The sequence below is a fragment of the Hemiscyllium ocellatum genome, chromosome 42, assembly GCF_020745735.1.
Source record: "Hemiscyllium ocellatum isolate sHemOce1 chromosome 42, sHemOce1.pat.X.cur, whole genome shotgun sequence".
Lineage (NCBI taxonomy): Eukaryota > Metazoa > Chordata > Chondrichthyes > Orectolobiformes > Hemiscylliidae > Hemiscyllium > Hemiscyllium ocellatum.
The window spans coordinates 34,123,133-34,144,567 of record NC_083442.1 but is presented as its reverse complement, the minus strand read 5'-3'; the positions used below and the strand labels follow the sequence as shown (position 1 = coordinate 34,144,567).

Below are 21,435 nucleotides of genomic sequence, written 5' to 3'. Positions count from 1 at the left end.
CATTTCTTCTCCAGAATGTTTGTGGTGGTGTAAATTTCATCTCGGGAAATCTTCACATCAATGTTTGGAGGGGTGGGGGGGGGGGGGGGGGGGGGGAGAAGAGAGAGAGGCAAACTGCTGTCAGGATGGTGAAGGTGAACTCACACAGCAGATAGTAGGGATGGCATTTTACTGTCACGTATTCATGATCCAGGGAGCAACGGCTCACCCATGTCGCTACATCAGAGCACCAGGTGATGTTGCATCAGAAAACATACCCCACTGTCTTTTACCTTACCCGGGGCAGGGGGGCGTGCCATGTGGTCCATGTGATATATGGAGAACCGGTAGACTTGTAGGGCACAGTCAGGAATGGCAGGGGTGAGCCAAGTCTCCATGAAACAGAACACACAAAGTCTCAGTTTCCCCTGGAAGGTAAATCTAGATAATTTTGTTTTGTATTTGCAGATTTGTTTCTCTTTATTGTTTGCACAAGTTGGTGTCAAAGCATTATACTGAGCAGTGAATGCATTCCTCTTATTCTTTACCTACAGCAAGATTTATTCTGTTTGTTTAAGCCTCCAGAACAGCCTCTTTCTCCAAACAGCAATGTTCTCCATAACAAAACAAAACCCTCCTTTTCTGCCCTCTTGCTTATCGACAAGGAAGGCAGATTGCAGAATTACCATTATTTGTTTATTGAAATAAATTAGATTCAAGTAATGCCTTTTGCATTTCAGTCAACATTAATTCCATTCCAACTTTACCCTTTTTGAACATTGACAAGAAATTATTTCTTTTCAGTAAATGTTCAAGGTGGCAAATTATGCATTTACATAAATTTCTGCTTCACTGTGCATAGAAGTTGATTGTATTTCCCGGAAGAGAAGCTACATACTCACATCAGGACACCATGAGCCCTCTCCAATAGCTTTGTGCTAGAAGAATTCAAATAAGTCCCTTCCCCATCAATCAGAGAATGACTAGAGGGAAGCCTTGCACCCTGGACTCCTGTCCTGCCATTCCAGCTTATTCCATGCAGGTCACTGTTCAAAGAAAAACATCAGAATTTAACCAAAAAATAGAAAGACTATGGATACTAGACACTTGAAATAAAAACAGGAAGTAACCAAAACACACAGCAGGTTCATCATTACCACAAAGGACAAAGGCATGGTAACACTTAAGACTATACAGCCCTCATTAGAACTAGCACAAACTCTGTACATGCTCTCCGTCAAATTCAAAAACCACAAATATAACACACAACAATGTCTACTGTTTCAAGTATTATTTCACCTGTAATGTTACAACTTTACTGTGCAACAATAAGTGTGATTTTATATTAATACGAATACAAGACCAGGAGGACTAGGTCATTTGGGCCGTCAAACCTGTTCTGCCATTTGAATATGAGAAGATTGACCAACTACTTCAATGTCACTTCAATGTCACTATCCCAGTATCCATTGATGGCATCAGTATCCAGAAATCTATTTCTATCTTGCACATGATTAATGATGATGCTTCTATTGAAAAGTCATTGATTTGAAACCTTAGCTCAGTTTCTCTGTCTACAGATGTTCAGTGATTCTGGCATTCATCTTATTTTCTTCTTATTTTATTAACATTTCTTTTGAATGGAAGATTATGAATGCTCAATTTCAGTGAATGAGACACAAAAACTCAGACTCTGTCAGCCTTGAGCCCATACTCGCTCAGTAACTAACAGCTTTATGGTGCCTTTTGTAATGGTCCCACTGTATTGAAGTCACATTATCCCAAAAAGCTGAATTAAATAAATGAAAATAATTTTGTAATAACTCTTTCAGGCATAAACACAATTGTTTCCATACACATTGTATGTTGAAGTTGGGCCAGCAATACATTATGGTTCACTAATTGTTTTAACTATTTTCATTCAGATGACTCTGCTTTACACTTTCATTCAAGCAACCAAGACTCCATCATTATGTCTGCCATGTATTTAAATAGGATATTCCAGATTCTTGGTTTGAAAAAATAAGGAACTATTAGAACTTCACATGGATAACATGAAACAGAACTTCATCAAGTCTGCACAATGAAAATTTGGGACAAAAGAACAAAACAAATAAATTGAAAGTGAGAAATATACACTGATGCTCAAAATAGATACTTGGCAGATCAAGAACAAAGGTTCTCAGATGCTTCTTAAAGAGTAGCTATAAAGTAACGGGATGGTGGTGATGCAGGATTTCTGAGCTGGAGCATGTCTGCTCCATCCATTTCTTTTCTTCTTTCTCTCTCTTTCTGCATTTTCTTTCTTTTCCTTTCTACATCCCGTCCTAGGACGGGACCAGCGCCGTCCAGGTAAAACCCAGTGCAGACTCCGGCCTTAGTGTGGATTTGACTCCTAGAACTCCCATTCTCAAGATGATGCCCAGCAGGGTCTGGGTTGGAAGGACTGTTGTTCTGAACGCTTATTTCTCTATTTTTCTAATTTATTGCTGGATTTCTTATTTCTTTATTTTTCTAATTTTTCCTCTAAAATCTGTACCTAGGTATCTTGATTCCTAGGATGGCACCATAAGCAGCAACTGACAAAAAATTCACGATACTCATGTGGGTATGTGTGTCAATAAAGCTAATTCTAATTCTAAATGCTACCGAAATTGAGAAACCCAGATAAATGTCATGATCCCATGGTTTAAAGATGGCTGAGGCTGAAAATAGGAAGAGATCAAAGTTAAATCAAGAAGTTGTGCTCAGGTGATGCCAAGTTCAGGTTTAAAGCCTGAAAATAAAGTTTAAAAATTTAAAAAAAACTGAGGAGGGAAAAAAAGGAATTCCACAGTGTTTGTACAGTAGGAAAGAACATAATGGCTCGCTCATATGTCAGCATGACAGATGTTTCACCTCTCTAAAACACAAACAGATCTGAAAAGTGAGAGTCAAAACAAAATTGTAAACCAAATAAAAAGGTAGAAGAGGAGAAAACTCAACCAAAAAAAGGATGAAAAGGAGAACACAGAGTGAAGCGGCAAGGAAAAAACAGATTTAAAAAAAAACAAAACTAGGAAGGAGCACAGCAAAAACAATAGGTACCCCAAAATAAATTTAAACAGGGAACAGAAAGCATGATAATGTGAAGTAATCATCTTGAAAAAACAATCCCTGCCATTACATGAAGTGGCAGCATATCAATGGCAAAGTTACATTTATATAGCAACTCTACAAAGCAACGTCGCAAGGACAAGAACCTGGAAAGGGAGCTCCACAGATACCTTGGAGGTTCTGGGGAGAAGATCAGTGACAGGGAGGAGCAAAGTCATGAAGGAAGTTTGAAAATAAATTTGAAAATTGAGGCACTCCCTGGGTGACAAACATTGACAGGGTTTGGTAACATTATACAATCCTAATTAAATCAAAGTCAGTGGACATCGAGGGCAAGGTTATCCATTGGCTGGAGATACACCAAGCAAAAAGGAAGCTTGCTGCATTTTTTGGAGGCCAATCATCTTAGTTCAGGACAGTGGAACAGAAGTAGGCCATTCAGCTTCTCGAGCCTGTTCCACTATTCAGATCTTCGAGGAGAAAGTGAGATCTGCAGATGCTGGAGATCAGAGCTGAAAATGTGTTGCTGGAAAAGCGCAGCAGGTCAGGCAGCATCCAAGGAGCAGGAGATTCGACGTTTCGTGCATAAGCCCGATGAAGGGCTTATGCCCGACACGTCGAATTTCCTGTTCCTTGGATGCTGCCTGACCTGCTGCGCTTTTCCAGCAACACATTTTCACCACTATTCAGATCACCATGGTTAATCTGTGCACTAATTCCATACTTGGCCCATATCTGTTAATACCTTCGCTTGACAAAAACTTCTCTCTCTCAGATTTAAACAACTGACCTTACATCCACTGCCATTTGTGGAAGAGAGTTCCAAACATCTATCATCTTTGTTAGTAGTAGTGCTTCCTAATATCTCTCTTGAATGGTCTGATCCTAATTCTCAGATTTTGACCCTTTGTTCTAGAATTCCCAAAGCAGTGAAAATAGGTTTCATTTATCTATCCTAGCTTGTCCTGTTAAAATCTTGAAAACTTTGATCAGATCATCCCTTAACTTTCTAAATTCAAGAGGAAACAGGCCTCCTCAACTTAACGCAAGTCCAGGTATCAATTCTATAAACCAATGTTGTACTCTACCACCAAAATAGCCTTCTTAAGGTGTACTGCTCACAGTATTTCAAGTGGGATCTAACAAGGTTTTATATTTTTATATAACTGCAGCTTAACTTCTGTATCCTTACACTTAAGTCCTCTACTTATAAAGGCCATGAACTGTGTTGATTATGTTTGGCATCTGTTGAGGACATTTTAAAAATCTATGCACCTGGACATTTAAGTCTCTTTGAATAACGTCTATACTTCCGGAGAAGGCTAAGGAAATTCGAAATGTCCACAATGACTCTTACCAATTTTTATAGATACATCATAGAAAGCATCCTATCCAGATGCTTCACAGTTTGACAGGGCAATTGCTCTGCCCAAGACTACAAGAAATTACAGAGTTGTGAACGCAGACCAGTCCATCACACAAACCAACCTTTTATCCATTGACTCCCTCTATCTCCTGCTGCCTGGGAAAGAAGCCAACATAATCAAAGAGCTTTCCTACCCCGTATATACTCTCTTCCACCCTCTGCCATCAGGCGGAGATACAAATGTTTGAAAACATTCCAACTCATTCAAGAACAACTTTTTCACGGCTTTATTAGACTTTTGAACTAACCTCTCATATATTAAAGTTGATCTTTCTCTGCACCTTCTCTGTAGCTGAAGCGCTACAGTCAGCATTCGGTTCTATTAGCCTGATGTACTTATGTAACGTATGTTTGCCTGGATAGCATGTAAAATCTAACTGCAATAGCCATATAAATATTGCGGTCACAAGAGTAGTTCAGAGGTTGAGAATTCTGAAGCAAAATACTCACTTCAACATTGTTTGCCCACTACCTTGAAGGCGCACGGCAGCAGTGTGATGGATTACTCTCCACCTGCGTAGCTCTAACAGGTTTGACACAATCCAGGACAAAGCAGCCCCTTTGACTGGCACAGGATTCATCACCTTAAACATTCATTCATTCCTTTCATTTTCATCCATATGCAAAATGCATTGCAGAAGCTCACTAAGGCTCCTTGATAAACAAAGCCGCAGCCACCACCACATACAAGGACAAAGACAAAGACAATAGTTGCATGGGAATACCACCAGCTGCAAGTTTGCCTCCGATTCACATAACATTTTGACTTGGTACTATATCGCTGTCACTAGGTCATAATCTTGGAACTTCTTCCGGATAGCAGTGAAGTGAACCTACGCCTGATGGACTGCAGCAGTTCAAGATGGGGATCACCAGAACCTTCAAAGACAATTAAGGACAAACAACAAATGCCAGTCTTACTAATGGTGCTCACATGCCATGAAAGAATAAGAGTAGAAATAGGGCATACTCTTGCTTGCTCCTTCCTCAGTGCAATGTGTGGGTCTTATCTCTCCATCTTTATATCCTCTTTGTTATCTCTGATCAGTGGTTAAGCACCAGATATTGATAAGTATAAACTAATACATTATTTCTCCAGGATATCAGTTTGATGTCTGAACAAACATTCAATTTATCATTTAAATAAAAGGGTATTGAAAACATTGTTTTCCCAGATATATGCAAATTTGACTTTAAATACTCTTTTGACAAACCAGAAAGGCGGCTTCTCACAGCTGCAACAGTTCAGAGAAAAAAACTCGTTACGCTGCTTCTATTAGCTGAGTAATAATCCCCAACTCCCGTGCTTTTAGAATGATGTCATATAGGAAGCAGTTGTGGGAATTTCAGGATCACTAAGCATGGTACATTGCATGTGAATAGCTTAACCAAAATTATTAAGCACATTTTAGGAATGCAAGCAATGAGTCTGCTTTACACCTACAACAGCTGCATCAATTACATCTCCACAGTCTCTATTTGCAAATACCCAGTGTCTGTACCTAGAACATAAAAGAACTGAACTGTAGTTTGCTCTTTGTTTCACTTTGTGTTTCAATCAGATTTCCTAGATACCTGCTTCAGGCTGAATAGCATAGCACAAGTTTTTTCACATATTCTCACCCATCATTGCATGTAAAGAATTTTCCCCAATAACAGACTTAGCAATTACTATCACAACTAAAATAACAAACTTTGTAAACATACAGCAGTTCAGGTAGCATCAATAAAGAGCGATACAAAGTTAACAATTCAGTTCAACGACCTTTTTGATAAATCTGAAGAAAGTGGAGATGAAATAGGTTTTGAGTATACAGACAAGAAAAGCAGGGAAAACAGGAGTGACAGAAAGAACAATGCAGGCAATTCAGATGCAGAGGAATTGGACTTAGTGGAAGTACTGAACTTTCTTGGTGAAAGCGTGATGGTTAGGGTCAGGAAACTAGAAGATCTTAAACATCAGAAGGTGAGAAAGAATCACAAACGTTAATGCAAAGATACTTGAAGAGGAGACGAAAAGTCAAGATTGGAAGAAATCTGTTGTGTGCTGACAACAGGCTGAAATGGGTCCAGGAGGGGAGTCTGTCATGAACCTTGGAAGGAAAATAGACTGGACCACTCAGAGTTGGATGGTTGAGGTTGGAGGCTACGGACTTCAGATTTCAAGAGGATCTGAGATCAGTAAGGCTTTGGAAGCAATAGTTGGACGTTTAGGAGCCGTGTCAAGGTTGAAGGATTTAGGAGATCAAATGAGAGAGATTTGGCATTCAAGTCTCTGTAAGGTAGTGATCAGTTTGCTCAAAATATATAATATTACTCGTAAGCATTTTTCATTAAAATTCTGGGATTCAGTCTGTGGGAATGAAGTGCTCTAAGTTCAGTAAGAGGACATTACAATCATTACAATGAGTGAGGGAGCAGAGATACAGGCACTCAAATTCAAGCTAACAGTTTCCAATGAAAGAATCGAGACAGTGAAAGGCCAGAAAGGGGGACATGGATGAAACAAAACTTCTGATATGAATAGGTGAGAAGAAATCCTTGGAAAAACAAGAGAGCGCAGAGCAATGACAATGGATGAGCTCTTTGGCTCTCAAATGTCATGACAAGGTTGAGATTCTTTGAGTTGCAGAGTGAGTGGATGAAGCGGAGGCTTTTTCTCAAGGGATATTATTATGGCTAAATTAAACTTTGTGAAACCAAATATACACTTACAAATATTAATCAGATATTGACTTAAAGGCAATGAAATTCATGCTATTCATGTCTTTTTGGTCTGGAATACTTCAACTTTGATGATGCCTCATGACAAAAACAGACTACCAAAGAATACCTACTTTGACCTTACAAGGGCCTTTGATACTGTCAATCGGGAAGCATTATGAAGCATCCTTCTCCGCTTTGGTCGCATCATGAAGTTTGTCACTATTCTTCGCCTGCTCACGACAACATGGAATTTGTGGTAATGACACAGGGCTCTACCACTGAATCATTCCCTGTTCAAACTGGCGTCAAACAGGACTGTGTCATTGCCCCAACACTCTTCTCGATCTACATCACTCCAAAGCTTCCCTTTATCACAGACAAGTTCCCAGCTGGACTGAAGCTAACTTATAGAACCTGTGAGAAATTATTTAACTTTCACTGCCTTCAAGCCAAAACCAAAGACACCTCAACCAATGTCCTCAAGCTGCAGTACGCAGACGATGCTCGTGTACGTGCAATCTCAGAGAACGTACTCCAGAGCATCATCAGCACCTTTACGGGAGCACATGGGTCTCACTCTGAACATCTGCAAGACAAAAGGCCTTCATCAACCTAGCCTGTCATTGTGCAGTGAACCCCCGATCATCAAAGGCCACGGGGAGGTCTTAGAGAATGTTGACCACTTCAAATTGGGAGCGGAATATTCAAGGATGTACATCCTATCAAAAAGGTAGATAACTGGTCAGAGGGGGTGGGGTTGCTTTATTAGTAAGAAATGAAATTAAATCAATTGCAAGAGAGGAAGTAGTTTCAGATGCTGTAGAAGCTGCGTGTGGAACTGAGGAACTGTAAAGGTAAAAAAAACCAGAGCTGGAGTTACGTACAAGCCACCAAATAGTAGTCAGGAGCTGGGGCGCAAGATACACCAGGAGACAGAAAAGATGTGTAGGAAAGGTAAAGTTAACAGTGATCATGGGGATTTCAATATGCAAGTAGACTGGGAAAATCAGGTTGGTAGTGGATTGCAAGAAAAGGAATTTGTGGAATGTCTGTGAGATGGCTTTTTGGAGCAGCTTATCATGAAGCCCACTAGGGAACAGCTAAAACTGGATTTAGTGTTGTGCAATAAGGCAGACTTGATAAGGGAGCTTAAGGTGAAGGAACCCTTAGGAGGTAGTGACCATAACATCATTGAATTTACTCTGCAATTTGAGAGGGAGAGGATAGAATCAGAGGTACCTGTAATACAGCTAATAAAGGCAACTACAGAGGCATGAGGGAGCAGCTGGGTAGATTTGACTGGGAGAAGAGCCTAGCAGGAAAGAAAGTGGAACAGCAATGGCAGGGCTTTCTGGTAATAATTCAGGAGACACAGCAGAGATTCATCCTGAAGGAAAAGCAGCATGGTACTGGGGGAGGTGGGGAAATGGGACAACTACAGCTGATCAGGGAAGTCAGTGATAGCGTAAAAGCAAAAGAGAAAGCATATAATGCAGCCAAAGGCAGTGGGAAACCAGAGGATTAGAAAACTTACAAAGACCAACAGAGGGCAACAAAAAAGAAAGAAGGAGGGAGAAGATTAAATATGAAGGTAAACTTGCCAGTAATATAAAAAAGAAAGACTGTAAGAGTTTCTTTAGATATACAAAAGGGCAAACGAAAGGCAAAGATGGACATTGGGCTGCTGGAAAATGACACTGGAGAGATAGTAGTGGGGAACAAGAAAATGGCTGTGAAACTGAATAATTACTTCACATCAGTCTTAACAGTGGAAGACACTAGTAATATCCCAAACATTCGAGAGTGTGAGGGGGCAGAGCTGAGTATGATGGCCATCACCAAGGAGAAGGTGGTAGAAAAAATGAATGGAAGAGATGGACTGGACCTGACAGAAATAGTTGAAGAGATATGAAGGCATTAGTGGTGATCTTTCAGAAGTCACTAGAATCAGGGAGGCTCCCAGAGGACTGGAAAATAGCTAACATGACACTCCTGTTTAAAAAGGGAGTAATTCAAAAGATGGAAAATTACACATCGATTAGCCTAACTGCGGTTGTGGGTAAGATTTTGGAATACATTGTGAAGGATGAGATTTCTGAAGTGTATGGTAAAATAGGGCAAAGTCAGCATGGCTTCATCAAGAGGAGGTCATGCCCAACTAATCCGCTAGAATTCTTTGAGAAAGCATCAAGCAGGTTAGACCAAGGACAGCCAATGGACGTTATCTACCTGGACTTCAGGAAGGCTCTTGACAAAGAGCCACACAGTAGGCTTCTGAGTAAGATAAAGGGCCCATGGGGTTAGAAGCAAAGTGTTAACATGGATAGAAGCTTGGCTGTCTGCCAGAAAGCAGGGAGTCGAAATGAAAGGGTCCTTCTCAGGATGGTATCCAGTGACAAGTGGTGTTCCACAAGAATCAGTGTTGAGACCACAACTTTTCACTTTATAGATTAACAATCTAGATGAACTGAGGGTATTCTGGTCAAGGATGCAGATGATACAAAGGCAGGTAGAGGGACAGGTAGCATTGAGGTGGTGGGGAGGATGCAGAAGGATTTGGACAGGTTAGGAGAGTGGGCACAGAACTGGCAGATGGAGTACAATGTGGGAAAGTGTGAGGTCATGTACTGTGGTAGGAAGGACAGTTATGAACTATTTTCTAAATGGAGAGAAATATCAAAAGTCTGAAGTGTTAAGAGGCTTGAAAGTTCTAGTCCAGGATTTTCTCAAGGTAAGCTTGCAGGTTGAATCAGTAGTGAGGAAGGCAAATGCAATGATGGCATTTATTTTGAGAGAACTTGAATATAGAAGCAGAGATGTACTTCTGAGGCTCTGGTCAGCTTCGGAGTATTGTGCACAGCTTTGGGCCCCATATCTCAGGAAGGATACACTGGCCCTGGAGTGCATTCAGAGGAAGTTCACAAGAATGGTCCCAGCAATGAAAAACATTCCTCATACGTTAAGCATTGAACAAGTACTTTGTATCGGTCTTCACAGTGGAGAACACGAATAATGTGCCAGTAATTGACAAGGAGACGAAGGGAGGTGAGGACTTGGAAACAATCATTATTAAGGAAGAGGTAATATTGGGCAAGCTAATGGAGCTAACTTAGGCAAGTCTCTTGGCCCTGATGGAATGCATCCCAGGGTACTAAAGAAATGGCAGGAGAAATAGCAAGTGGTAAATTTCCAAAATTCACTGGAGTCTGGGCACGTACCAGCAGACTGGAAAACAGCAAATACAGTGCCTTTGTTTAAAAGGAGAAGTAGACAGAAGATGGGGAATTATATCCAGTTAGCTTAACCTTTGTAGCGGGGAAGATGCTTGAGTCTATTATCAAGGAAGAAATAGCAAGACACCTCGATAGAAATTGTCCCTTTGGGCAGACGCAGCATGGGTCCATGAAGGGCAGGTCATGCTGAACAAATCTTCTGGAATTCTATGAAGACATTACAAGCACGGTGGGCAACAGGGACCCAGTGGATTAGATTAGACTTAGACTTACAGTGTGGAAACAGGCCCTTCGGCCCAACAAGTCCACACCGACCCGCCGAAGCGCAACCCACCCATACCCCTACATTTACCCCTTACCTAACACTACGGGCAATTTAGCATGGCCAATTCACCTGACCCGCACATCTTTGGACTGTGGGAGGAAACCGGAGCACCCGGAGGAAACCCACGCAGACACGGGGAGAACGTGCAAACTCCACACAGTCAGTCGCCTGAGTCGGGAATTGAACCCGGGTCTACAGGCGCTGTGAGGCAGCAGTGCTAACCACTGTGCCACCGTGCCGCCCGTGGATGTGGTGTACCTAGATTTCCAAAAGGCATTTGACAAGGTGCCACACAAGAGGCTGCTGCATGAGATAAAGATGCACGGTGTTATGGGTAAAGTATTCACATGGACAGAGGATTGGCTGACTAACAGGAAGAAAAGTGTGGAGATATAGGAGTGCTATTCTGGCTGGCAATCAGTAACTAGTGGTGTGCCTCAGGGATCTGTGTTGGGACTGCAATTAGACACAGTCTATATGGATGATTTGGAGTTGGGGATCACATGTAGTGTGTCAAACTTCTGCAGATGACGCAAAGATGAATGGCACAGCAAAGTGTGCAGAGGACTCAAAAACTTTGTAGAAAAAAACAGATACTCTGAGTGGGTAAAGGTCTGGCAGGTGGGATACAATGTTAATAAGTGTGAAATCATCCATCTTGGTAGGAGTAACAATAAAAAGGATTGCTACTTGAATGGTAAAAAGTTGCAGCATGCTGCAATGCAGAGGGACCTGGGTGTCCTTGTGCACGAATCACAGAAGATTGGTCTGCAGGTATAACAAGTAATTAGGAAGGCAAATGGGATTTTGTCCTTCACTGCTAAAGGGGTCAAGATTAAAAGCAGGGATATTATGTTGCAGCTGTACAGGGTGGTGAGGCCACCCTGGAGTGCTGCATGCAGTTTTGGTCTCCTTACTTGAGAAAGGATGACTGTTGCAGGACGGGGTACAGAGGAGGTTCACTAGGTTGATTCTGGACTTGAGGGGGTTGGCTTATGAGGAGAGTGAGTAGACTGAGATTATATTCATTGGAATTCAGAAGAATGAGGGGGGTTCTTAGAGAAACACATGAAATTATAAAGGGAGGAAACAAGGTAGAAGTAGAGAGGAAGTTTTCACTGGCAGGTGAATCTAGGACAAGAGGACAGAGCATCAAGGTTAGAGGAAGCAGATTTAGGACTGAATTGAGAAGGAACTTCTTCACCCAGAGTTAATCTGTGGAATTCCCTGCCCATTGACGTAGTTGACGCTACTTCAGTAAACATTTTGAAAGCTAAGGTAAAGTCCACAAAAAGATCACCCATGATCTATTGAATGTCGGAGCAGCATTGAAGGACCAGATAGAGTCATAGAGATGTACAGCACAGAAACGGACCCTTCAGTCCAACTCATCCATGCTGACCAGATATCCTAGTTATCTAGTCCCATTTGCCAGCACTTGTCCCATATCCCTTGAAACCCTCCCTATTCATAAGCCAATCCAGATGCCTTTTAAATGCTCTAATTGTACCAGCCACCACCACTTCCTCTGGCAGCTCATTCCATACACGCACCACCCTCTGCGTGAAAATATTTTTTCCCTCTCACCTAAACCTATAGCTTCTTGTTCTGGACTCCCCCCACTCCATGGAAAAAAACCTCATGATATTTTAAACCTCTCTAAGGTCATCCCCTTAGCTTCCGACACTCCAGAGAAAACAGCCCCGCCTATTCAGCCTCTCCCTATAGCTCAAATCCTCCAACCCTGACAACATCCCTGTAAATCTCTTCTGAACCCTTTCAAGTTTCACAATATCTTTCTTATAGGAAGGAGACCAGAATTGCAAGCAATATTCCAAACATGGCCTAACTGATGTCCCGTACAGCCCCAATATGCCCTCTTAATGCCTATGCCCAATGCTCTGACCAATACAGGAAAGTATACCAAATGCCATCTTCACAATTCTATCTACCTGCAACTCTACTTTCAAGGAACTACTTCCAATGTCTCTTGCCTGCTCCTAGTTCTTTTCTTCTTATGAAAAGTAATTGATGAACCAGCCGAAGATATTTATGCCTAGGACATTACCCTGAGGAATTTGTCAGAAATCACAACACCAGGTTATAGTCCAACAGATTTATTTGAAATCACAAGCTTTCAGTGCGCTATTCCTTTGTCAGGTGAAGTGGAAGGAAGTGCACAGACACAGAATATTTAGGTGGAGAGACAATGGCAAGATAATTCCAGGTAATTAAGAGTATCAACAGCTAAGTAAAGATAGTGTGAGAGGAGTGTCAACAGGCTGAATAACAAGGCTTTGCAGATGATCAAAAGTGTTAAATGGTGTGAATAGAAGTCACAACAGCTGAACACCAAGTGAAGGGATGGGTTATGAGAAGCTGAGGAATTTGTGCACTAATGTCTTGGGCTGTGTATGGAATGAGCTGCCAGAAGGCTGTGATAAATGACCTTTGACAACATAACCATCTTCCCTTGTATTATTACTCCAATCAATATAGAGTTGCTTCTAAATCTTAATATCATACAACACCAGGTTATAGTCCAACAGGTTTATTTGGAAGCACTACCTTTCGGAACGCTGCTCCTTCATCAGGTGGTTGAGGAGCATAAGACTGTAGGACACAGAATTTATAGCATTATATTTATAGTGAGGAATATTCAACCTCAGAGCTGTGGGTGACCACCCCCAAAGGCAGACTTTGGGACAGGCAATATCGTAAAATGGCCAAGCAGAGGTTGATAGAGTTCGGTACCCATGGGGATTGCTTCAACCGGGACTTTGGATTTATGTTACACTACAGGTGACCCCACTGCACTGCGTGCGCGCACACACACAAACACACACACACACTCACTCACTTCTAAAGACCCATATACTCATGCAGACCCTCTCTCATATGCTCACACATACACTCCCACACGCAGCCTCTCACAGACATACAGCCCTTTATACTCTCACTCACACACATATTTACACATATACTTACAGACAAGTCATTACCCCCCATGCACACACCCTCATGCATGCACGCACACACACACACAAGTTTATAGGGTAAATTTATACTTGCAGAATTACATTTTATATTGCTCAAAAACTGCATGAATCCATATAAGATTCTGTAAATCCCTTCTTTAGATTAGAATCAGTCCGAACATTGGGGCACTGACAGCCTCACACAGGCTACCTCACACCTTCACTGCATTATCTGGACCAACATGGCACCTATTGTTAAAGTTCACTTGAGAATGTAACTTTAAAAAAGGTCTGGGATTTACATATGAAAGAACTGAAACCAATGTGGTCATTCTAAAAGACGAGAGACTTAACAAACAATTCATTCTTTTTCAACATATAATTTCAATTACATCACACTGTAAACTCTTGCTATAAATTTTGTGTGCTACAATCTTATATTCCACAACCACCTGATGAAGGAGCAGCGCTCCAAAAGCCAGTGCTTCCAAATAAACCTGTTGAACTATAACCTAGTGTTGTGTGATTTTTAATTTTGCAAATCCAAATCATGGTCTCCAAATCTGATTGACTTCAGTTTTTCAAGGGCTCTTTGACATAATACACAGTTGAATGCTGCCGTGATGCCAACGACAGTCACTCTGATCTCACTTCAGAATCTAAGTTAGTATATGAATGCAGTTTGAGAGAATTTGGGTGAAGACAGCATGAGACTTGGTTGATGTCTCGGAGTCAAACAGACAACTGACACTCTACACAGAGCCACTCCAAAATGGCTACTGTGATCCCAAGATCCATTACAAGCCAGAACACTGATGGATAAGGTTTGGGTAAATATGTGAAGGGATAGTGTCCTACAGTTACAATGAACAAAAAGAGCAAGCATTCTAAGCAGCAGACAAAAGATTGTGGGTTTTGAAAGAGATCACCAGTAAAAACTAACATGCTGTTAAGTAGACTGTGTAAACATTGAAGTTAGAGCAGCCAGAAAATCTGAAGGTTGAGCCAAACCAAAGGCCTGGTTTGGCTGTCAAAATTAAAACTTAGCCAATTAAAAGTTTTAAATCATATTTAAAAAATCTACATAAAAAACCTCAAGAAAAAACTATGTACTCTTAAAATGCAGAATTGCAGATGCAGCTGCTACAATATATACAATCTGGTTAGAAATAACAACCTGGATGGAAGTGCAAGACAAAGTTTCTAACAATTGAAATACAACAACCTTTGAGGAAACTTGAGCTTTCATAGTTGCCAACTATTCTTTCCCAACCCTGGCTTGGAAATCATGTCCAAAGATTTGCTGTGGCCACAACTGAACTCACCGGTTCACAAATGCATTCCTGTACATCCTTCAAATAGATGTATTATGCATTAATTGCTGTAGAATGTAGACCAAACCAAATAGATTGAGACTAAGTTTGATATCAATAACTTCCAACAACTTTAAGGTCCACCTCTGAAGCATTAAGAAACTCCAAACAGATTGCTATGTTATAGTATTCTAAATCTTAATCTTGCTTCAGAAAATGTAGGCTTTGCTGGAGTATGGTGTTAAGACACTGGGTATTCCTAATACCTTTGACAGATAGCCAATTTTTGCTTATGAGTTGCAAAGCAGCGAAGATTGACAGGTTATCTGACTACTGGAGACTAACAATGCCGAGCAATCCTGTGCACAAAGTGTTCTACACTTCTTATTACAGTAATGAGATCGCAGCCAGGCATGGTAATATCTGGCTGATTTCCCTACTACTCCCTCTATTTCCAGGTACATGGAAGGAATGAGGCAGGATTGAGATAGATGAAAGATGACAATTGCCAAATCTAATCCTCTCAACAAATGGATATAAATCTGGTGCTAAGGGACTAGTATCCCCCCCATACTGTAAAAGGGCATGAGACAGAATTCAAAATTCAAATGACTTAGTCTTGGTGTGATGCAGTATCCTAAAAACTCACCAAGCGAAGAATGTTAATGCTAGTCACCGTCACTGTCAGCAACAAGTATTCCAAGATCAGATACAGTAAAAGTTACATGTTAGAACTGTTCACATTTCACATTAGACCTTTACAACTGGCAAAAGAGGGGATAAACTTTAATCTGGATAACAGAGCAGAGAGGCCAGCAGCCAACCCATCAACAACTCATTTTGGGAGCAAAATTATTCTGATTCTGTCCCCTACTACTACCCTGATACAATTTTATCATTTAAACTAACCTGATAATTCACACTTTTAGTTGAGCACTCTCATCAGTTTACTTGCATCAAGTCGAAACATCATATTTTAAAATTTTGCATTCCAGGAGCATACTTCATTAGGATATACCCACATTATTCCAAAAATGTTCTAAAATTTAGAATCAGTAACTCACATGAAGCAACAAGCATCTAAAAGAGATACAAAACAACTTACACTTGTTATCATTAAAATAAAATACTATATTTAACCAAAAAAAAATCAAGTACTTACCGTGTTGATTTATCATTAATGGTGTTTGTCCCTTGCAAGTTAGATAATGGTGTCCTGGGGCTTTTCCTCGTAATACCTATCACAGCAAAACAAGTGCTAAAATGATAACTGATCGAACAGAAACTAACAGCAGAAGCAAAGCATGCATGCATTGCACCATGCTGCAGACAGTTTTAGCAGGGCAACCTGAAATATTCCTACAGAACCTCTGCGGGTGTCATGTACAATCACTCCACACAAGACAATGGCCATGACCACAACATGGTGGAATAAGAGATGATGTCAAAAACAAACAGCTGAAAACAGATGTCAATTCACGCCCTGATATTTGATATAATTGTTAACATTTGTTGAATAATAAGCCAGTCCATTACAATAATTATTCCTCTTAAGAATTAATCACAGCAATACTTTTCCATAATTCATACTTAACCTATAGAATGCACAAGCCAAATGCAGGAAGCTGAACAAGCATTACAAATACATTAGAAAAAGAAAAATGTGGTTATAAGACCAGAAGCAAACTGAGCAACAAAAATATTTAGGCTGCATCACCGATTCACCATTTATCAACTGTACTCAAAGAAATGAAGCCTGAGTGAACACAAGGAGGCTAATCTATTTATATCTTCTGTCTATTTCACCTCAAATTAAAGTTTCTCACAGGCCCCCTACAAATTCAACTTGGAACAGCTAGCATAAAGGACAATTCACAAAGGACTGGGTGCTACACCTCAACTGTGTTAAATTTGAACTGTTAATGTGTGCAATTAACCAATATCAAAACAATTTTATGAACACAAACAGCTCATTGTACTTGGCCAAGAATTCTGGTTATCAATTGAACAAAATCTTTCACCATATAATTCTTACTTAAACATATTGAAATTTTGTGTTTGAAGAGGAAATGTTTTAGAACCATTCACTCTCTAACACTGGAGGTAGCTGAACATGGCTATCAGGCTTAGTGAAATCCAAGCTAATGCTCTTTGGACCAACTTTAAAAGAAACTGGCCTATAGTTAAAGGGAAAAAAGGTATCAAATCAGAGGCAGAGGCAATCTCTTCCTCTGAGTGAACATATGGTCACCCCAGCCCATGATGAATACATGCCTATCCTTTCCAATAATTAACACGCCAATCTCATCCCAGTCGTAAGGAAAAAGGCTTTCATTTAACGTGAAGTATAACTTGAGCAAAGTATGTGGATAACATTACCATCTGAGCTGGGAAATTTATTTTAATTTTATGGATCCCTGGATCTATACAAATAGAATATATTTGGAGTTATCAAGACAGACAATATGCAGCTTCAACACACAATAGTACTTATGGAGTTATATTTATTTTAGTTCTTAGAAACCTTGACTGCACTTGAAGACTTAAAACTTTTACCTTCTGATTGTGATATCATACTCTATGTTGTGCAGCATTCTCACATTCAAGGTTTTTGACCAGACTGAACCGAAGTCTTAAAACAGGATATTGAACAAAATTGATATTTTATGATTTCTGTCTTTTATGTGTCATTAGGATTTTCATCAAAATTTAATCAAAAGGAATTCAACTTAAAGCCTTGATCTTACAAATAGGGCAAAGCAGCACGCTCTGGACATTCTCTTATCAATTTGCTCAGAGATGTTATTATACACCTCAAGAGCAGACAGGACTTGAACATGAATTTCCTGGTTCAGAGTAGGAACAGGACCACTGTACTACAACAGTCTTAGCAGCAGTCTGACTTGCAAACTAACCAATCTAGAACGCACATCTGCTTAAAACACAATTATAACTGAAGGAAAGGATGTCAAGTCTCCAAAATGAGAAATAATCACATGACAGCCATAATTTCCCCAATTAATAATTTCAATTTCATATTCAAGTCATCAGGTGGATTGAAATTGGTGCTATCTGGCTAGAATTGAAAGGATCAGTTGAAATTATTAGTCTTCAAACAGAGAGATCAGCTTAGAGTAAACAGAGTTAGTGTTAGTAACCACACAGAAAGAGGAGCAGGAAAATGGATATGGAAGACATTGAGACCAACACCATTCACTCTATAGCAAAACCAAACAACTGTGGGATGTGTACTCTCACTATTTTTACGAATACAGGACAAAGAAATTGAAAATAATCAGTAATTGGATTTTGAAGTTTATATATTTGGAAGGTTCATTGAAAAATTCTTGTAAAGAAGTCACAACTGTTTCTCATTTAATCCTCTGCAAGTTGTTCAGAACACATAAGAAACTTGGAATATTTATCCACAGCTTCTCTTTTAAAAACATAATATGCGTTCTTTATTAAATTATGTGGTTTAGAAGCCACAAACATCCCAGAATCCTTTGGTGTTGTTTGGCTTCAAGTCAGTGGTCTTCATTATCCACTGTGAACAGCTGGCGTGGCCACAAGTAGGTGGTTGGATCATTTTCAAAATCAATCTGGCATACTGCTCTCGTGCCCTCAGATTGGCAAATCTTGAGATGTTAACCTCAGCTTGCCGACAACATCAGTAACTTTTAAAAAAAAATGAATGAAGACCACCAGCACCGAGTGAATGCTCTTGGATTCCCAGTTCTTATGGGTTAAGTGAAAGGTTTAAGAGAACATTGCTGGATTTGGAGCCTTACTGTACTTCTCCTCCTTGCACCTCTGGAGAATCTCTAAACTCCTCTGATGAACTGGGTGATGCAGAAAGCTAAAACTATCGACAGTTTTCAAAACCGGAAATGGAACAGCATCACCATGCCCTTGGGAAGCAAAATAAAAACAAAAGAAAAAGTAAAAGATACAAGATAGAAATATTCATAAAAGACAGGAATTTAAAAGACTGAGAAACCTCTACAAGAAACCAAATATCACAATTGTAGTGAGGTACATTTAATTATTTATATCTATTTTATTACTGGAAAAAACATTTTTTTTCTTCCTAATTTAGTAATAATGAATTAAATCTCAGTGAATTGTGATTATGGATATTTATTCAAGAAACTCAGCATTAATCAAAATTCTGTCAACAGTGAAATGCATGAGCCTTTTTCTTTAAAGTAATGGAACTTAATAAACACGAATAGTACACTTTCTGAAAGTTTCATCCTTTTTAGATTAACAGGCTCTTAATAAATCAGGCCACTACATGGAGTTCTCAAAATTACAGCAACATTTGCTCTGAGAAGATCTAAAAGAAATAAAAAAAGATTTAAATTAAAAAACTGAATTATTACTGATGCAAGTTTTATCTATTGATCCAGTTGTCATCATCACCAGTAAGTTTCACATCTAGATAAGACAATCTTAAACAGAGATGGCAGATCAGGAAAGTCAACAGAATCTGAGGTATCTAGCCAAAACAGTAGTGCATATGTGGGTATCAGCTGAGGACAGGATTAAGCTGAAATATGACAACTCTCGCAACTGAGGAGTCCAATAAAATTCCATCAACTGGTTTGCACATATGAAATAGCTATTCAGCAAGGTTACAGTGGCCGCTAACACCTTTGGAATTATATTTCTAAATACAAATCAGCTTCTTCAGGAGACAGGTGGGAAGGCAGGCAATATAATAAGAACTTAATAAGAATGGCTTTTTCTCATACCCAAAAACACTATTAATTACAGAATTAAATGCATACACTTCATACTAAGGCACTTTTATTCTCTTCAAAAGCTTCAAATGATCATGTGGCTATTCATAAAGAAAAGTAAGCAAATACATCAGTTTTCACAAGAATATTTTATTTTGCTGATCTTCAGCACAAAGAAGGAAGAAGAAACAGAGGTTATACTACAAGAGTGGAAGATATATAGAGCAGCATTCTAATTCTCTACCAAGATTAGACCTAGGTAGTGCAAGACTGTACTAAACAGTGAATTCAGAGTGGAGGCCAGCTGCTACAGCATGGTGATGCATCATTCTATAAAGTTAGGACATTTCCCTGGATCTAGAAGGGCAGAAGTGCACTGATTAAAGTGAGAATAAGCAAACCAAAGCCTATATAAAGTTAGCACAAACATTAAACTGCTCACAAACTGTAATTTACATAAATAGGTCAATCTCAGATTGTAAAAATCCCAAGAACTGGCAGATGATACATTCAAAAATATCACTACACAGGAACCTCGATTATCTGAATATCAATTATCCGAATATTGGATTATCCAAAGGAGATCTTGAGGTCCCGATAGAAACATTACGCCAAAGAGCTGTTTCAACCCTGACTGCATCTTTTGTTTACAGGTACAATAATTAAAAACGAACTTGCCTCACTGAGATGCTGCCAAGAACAGTCTGGACAGTACAGGCACGGTCTCTAAATGACTGACCACTCGCCCTCTCTCTCTCCTCCCTGCCCCACCCTTTCCCTGGAGTTCTACACAGGGGTGTGCTCTAAACCCTCCATCCCAGATAATCTCTCCAACATTATCCTGTACAGGGCAGAGGTGGAACCTATCACGATGTTGCAGTAAAAAGGTGTGTGTTTGTGCGCGCACTATTTGGAGACTTAACCCACAAGGGAAGCAGCAGACTTACTGTTGATGTAGGGTTGAGATATCGGGTCGGCATGGACTGGCTGGACTTAAGGGTCTGTTTCCATCTCTATGACTCTACAGTCCGGCTGCCGGGGTAGGGGAGGGGTGTGTGTGGGAGGGGGTGGGGGGACAGGGTTGAGGGTGGGCAGGGGCTCACGCGCTGTGTGCTGCTGCCTAATCTCCTGAACTGGGAGCAGACCTAACTGAAAACTCCGAGCCCCAGAGGAAGTCAATTAACGGAATAATCAATTATCCGAACAAAATAGTGCCCACTCGTCTCATTTGGATAATTGAGGTTCCTCTGTAAATGAATCTAGACATATAAAATGAATTTAAGCAATGTAAATTCAAATATTTCACCACTAGATGGAGTTTAATGTTTGTGGGATTAGAACACATATTAAGTAGGTTCCGGAACAAAATAGCTAAAAGTTTAATACACCATAAGACATGCACCACCTAGTATATGGAAGCCAATCAGTATAACATAAACTTTGTATACCTGCTTTTGTTTTCTCACAAAGTGTATTTTCTGATGGTTTCTTTGTGAAGTAACATAATGAGGTAGTCTAAGTATTATTCTCTCCTGCCGTAAACATACTGTTATTTGGGCATATGACTTTTGGTCGTGCAAATCCTAAAACACTTACACAATGTTCCGCTCAAGTACCAAAACATTTCATTAAAT

At 40.0% G+C, this 21,435-nt stretch overlaps 1 protein-coding gene across 5 annotated transcripts in view; it reads right to left on the bottom strand.

Annotated features, from left to right (window-relative positions):
• Window positions 1–21,435, bottom strand: part of myo9aa (myosin IXAa) — a 328,643-nt gene that overhangs the window by 93,892 nt on the left and 213,316 nt on the right. For 4 of the 5 annotated variants that reach the window (XM_060853931.1, XM_060853935.1, XM_060853934.1 and 1 more), the window contains 3 exons: window positions 18,848–18,967; window positions 16,219–16,294; window positions 882–1,025 (listed from right to left, as the gene is read on the bottom strand). In XM_060853931.1, the coding sequence (XP_060709914.1) occupies window positions 882–1,025; window positions 16,219–16,294; window positions 18,848–18,967 (340 nt within the window). The remainder of the gene's footprint in view (window positions 1–881; window positions 1,026–16,218; window positions 16,295–18,847; window positions 18,968–21,435) is intronic. The other variant, XM_060853933.1, reaches the window with a different exon arrangement.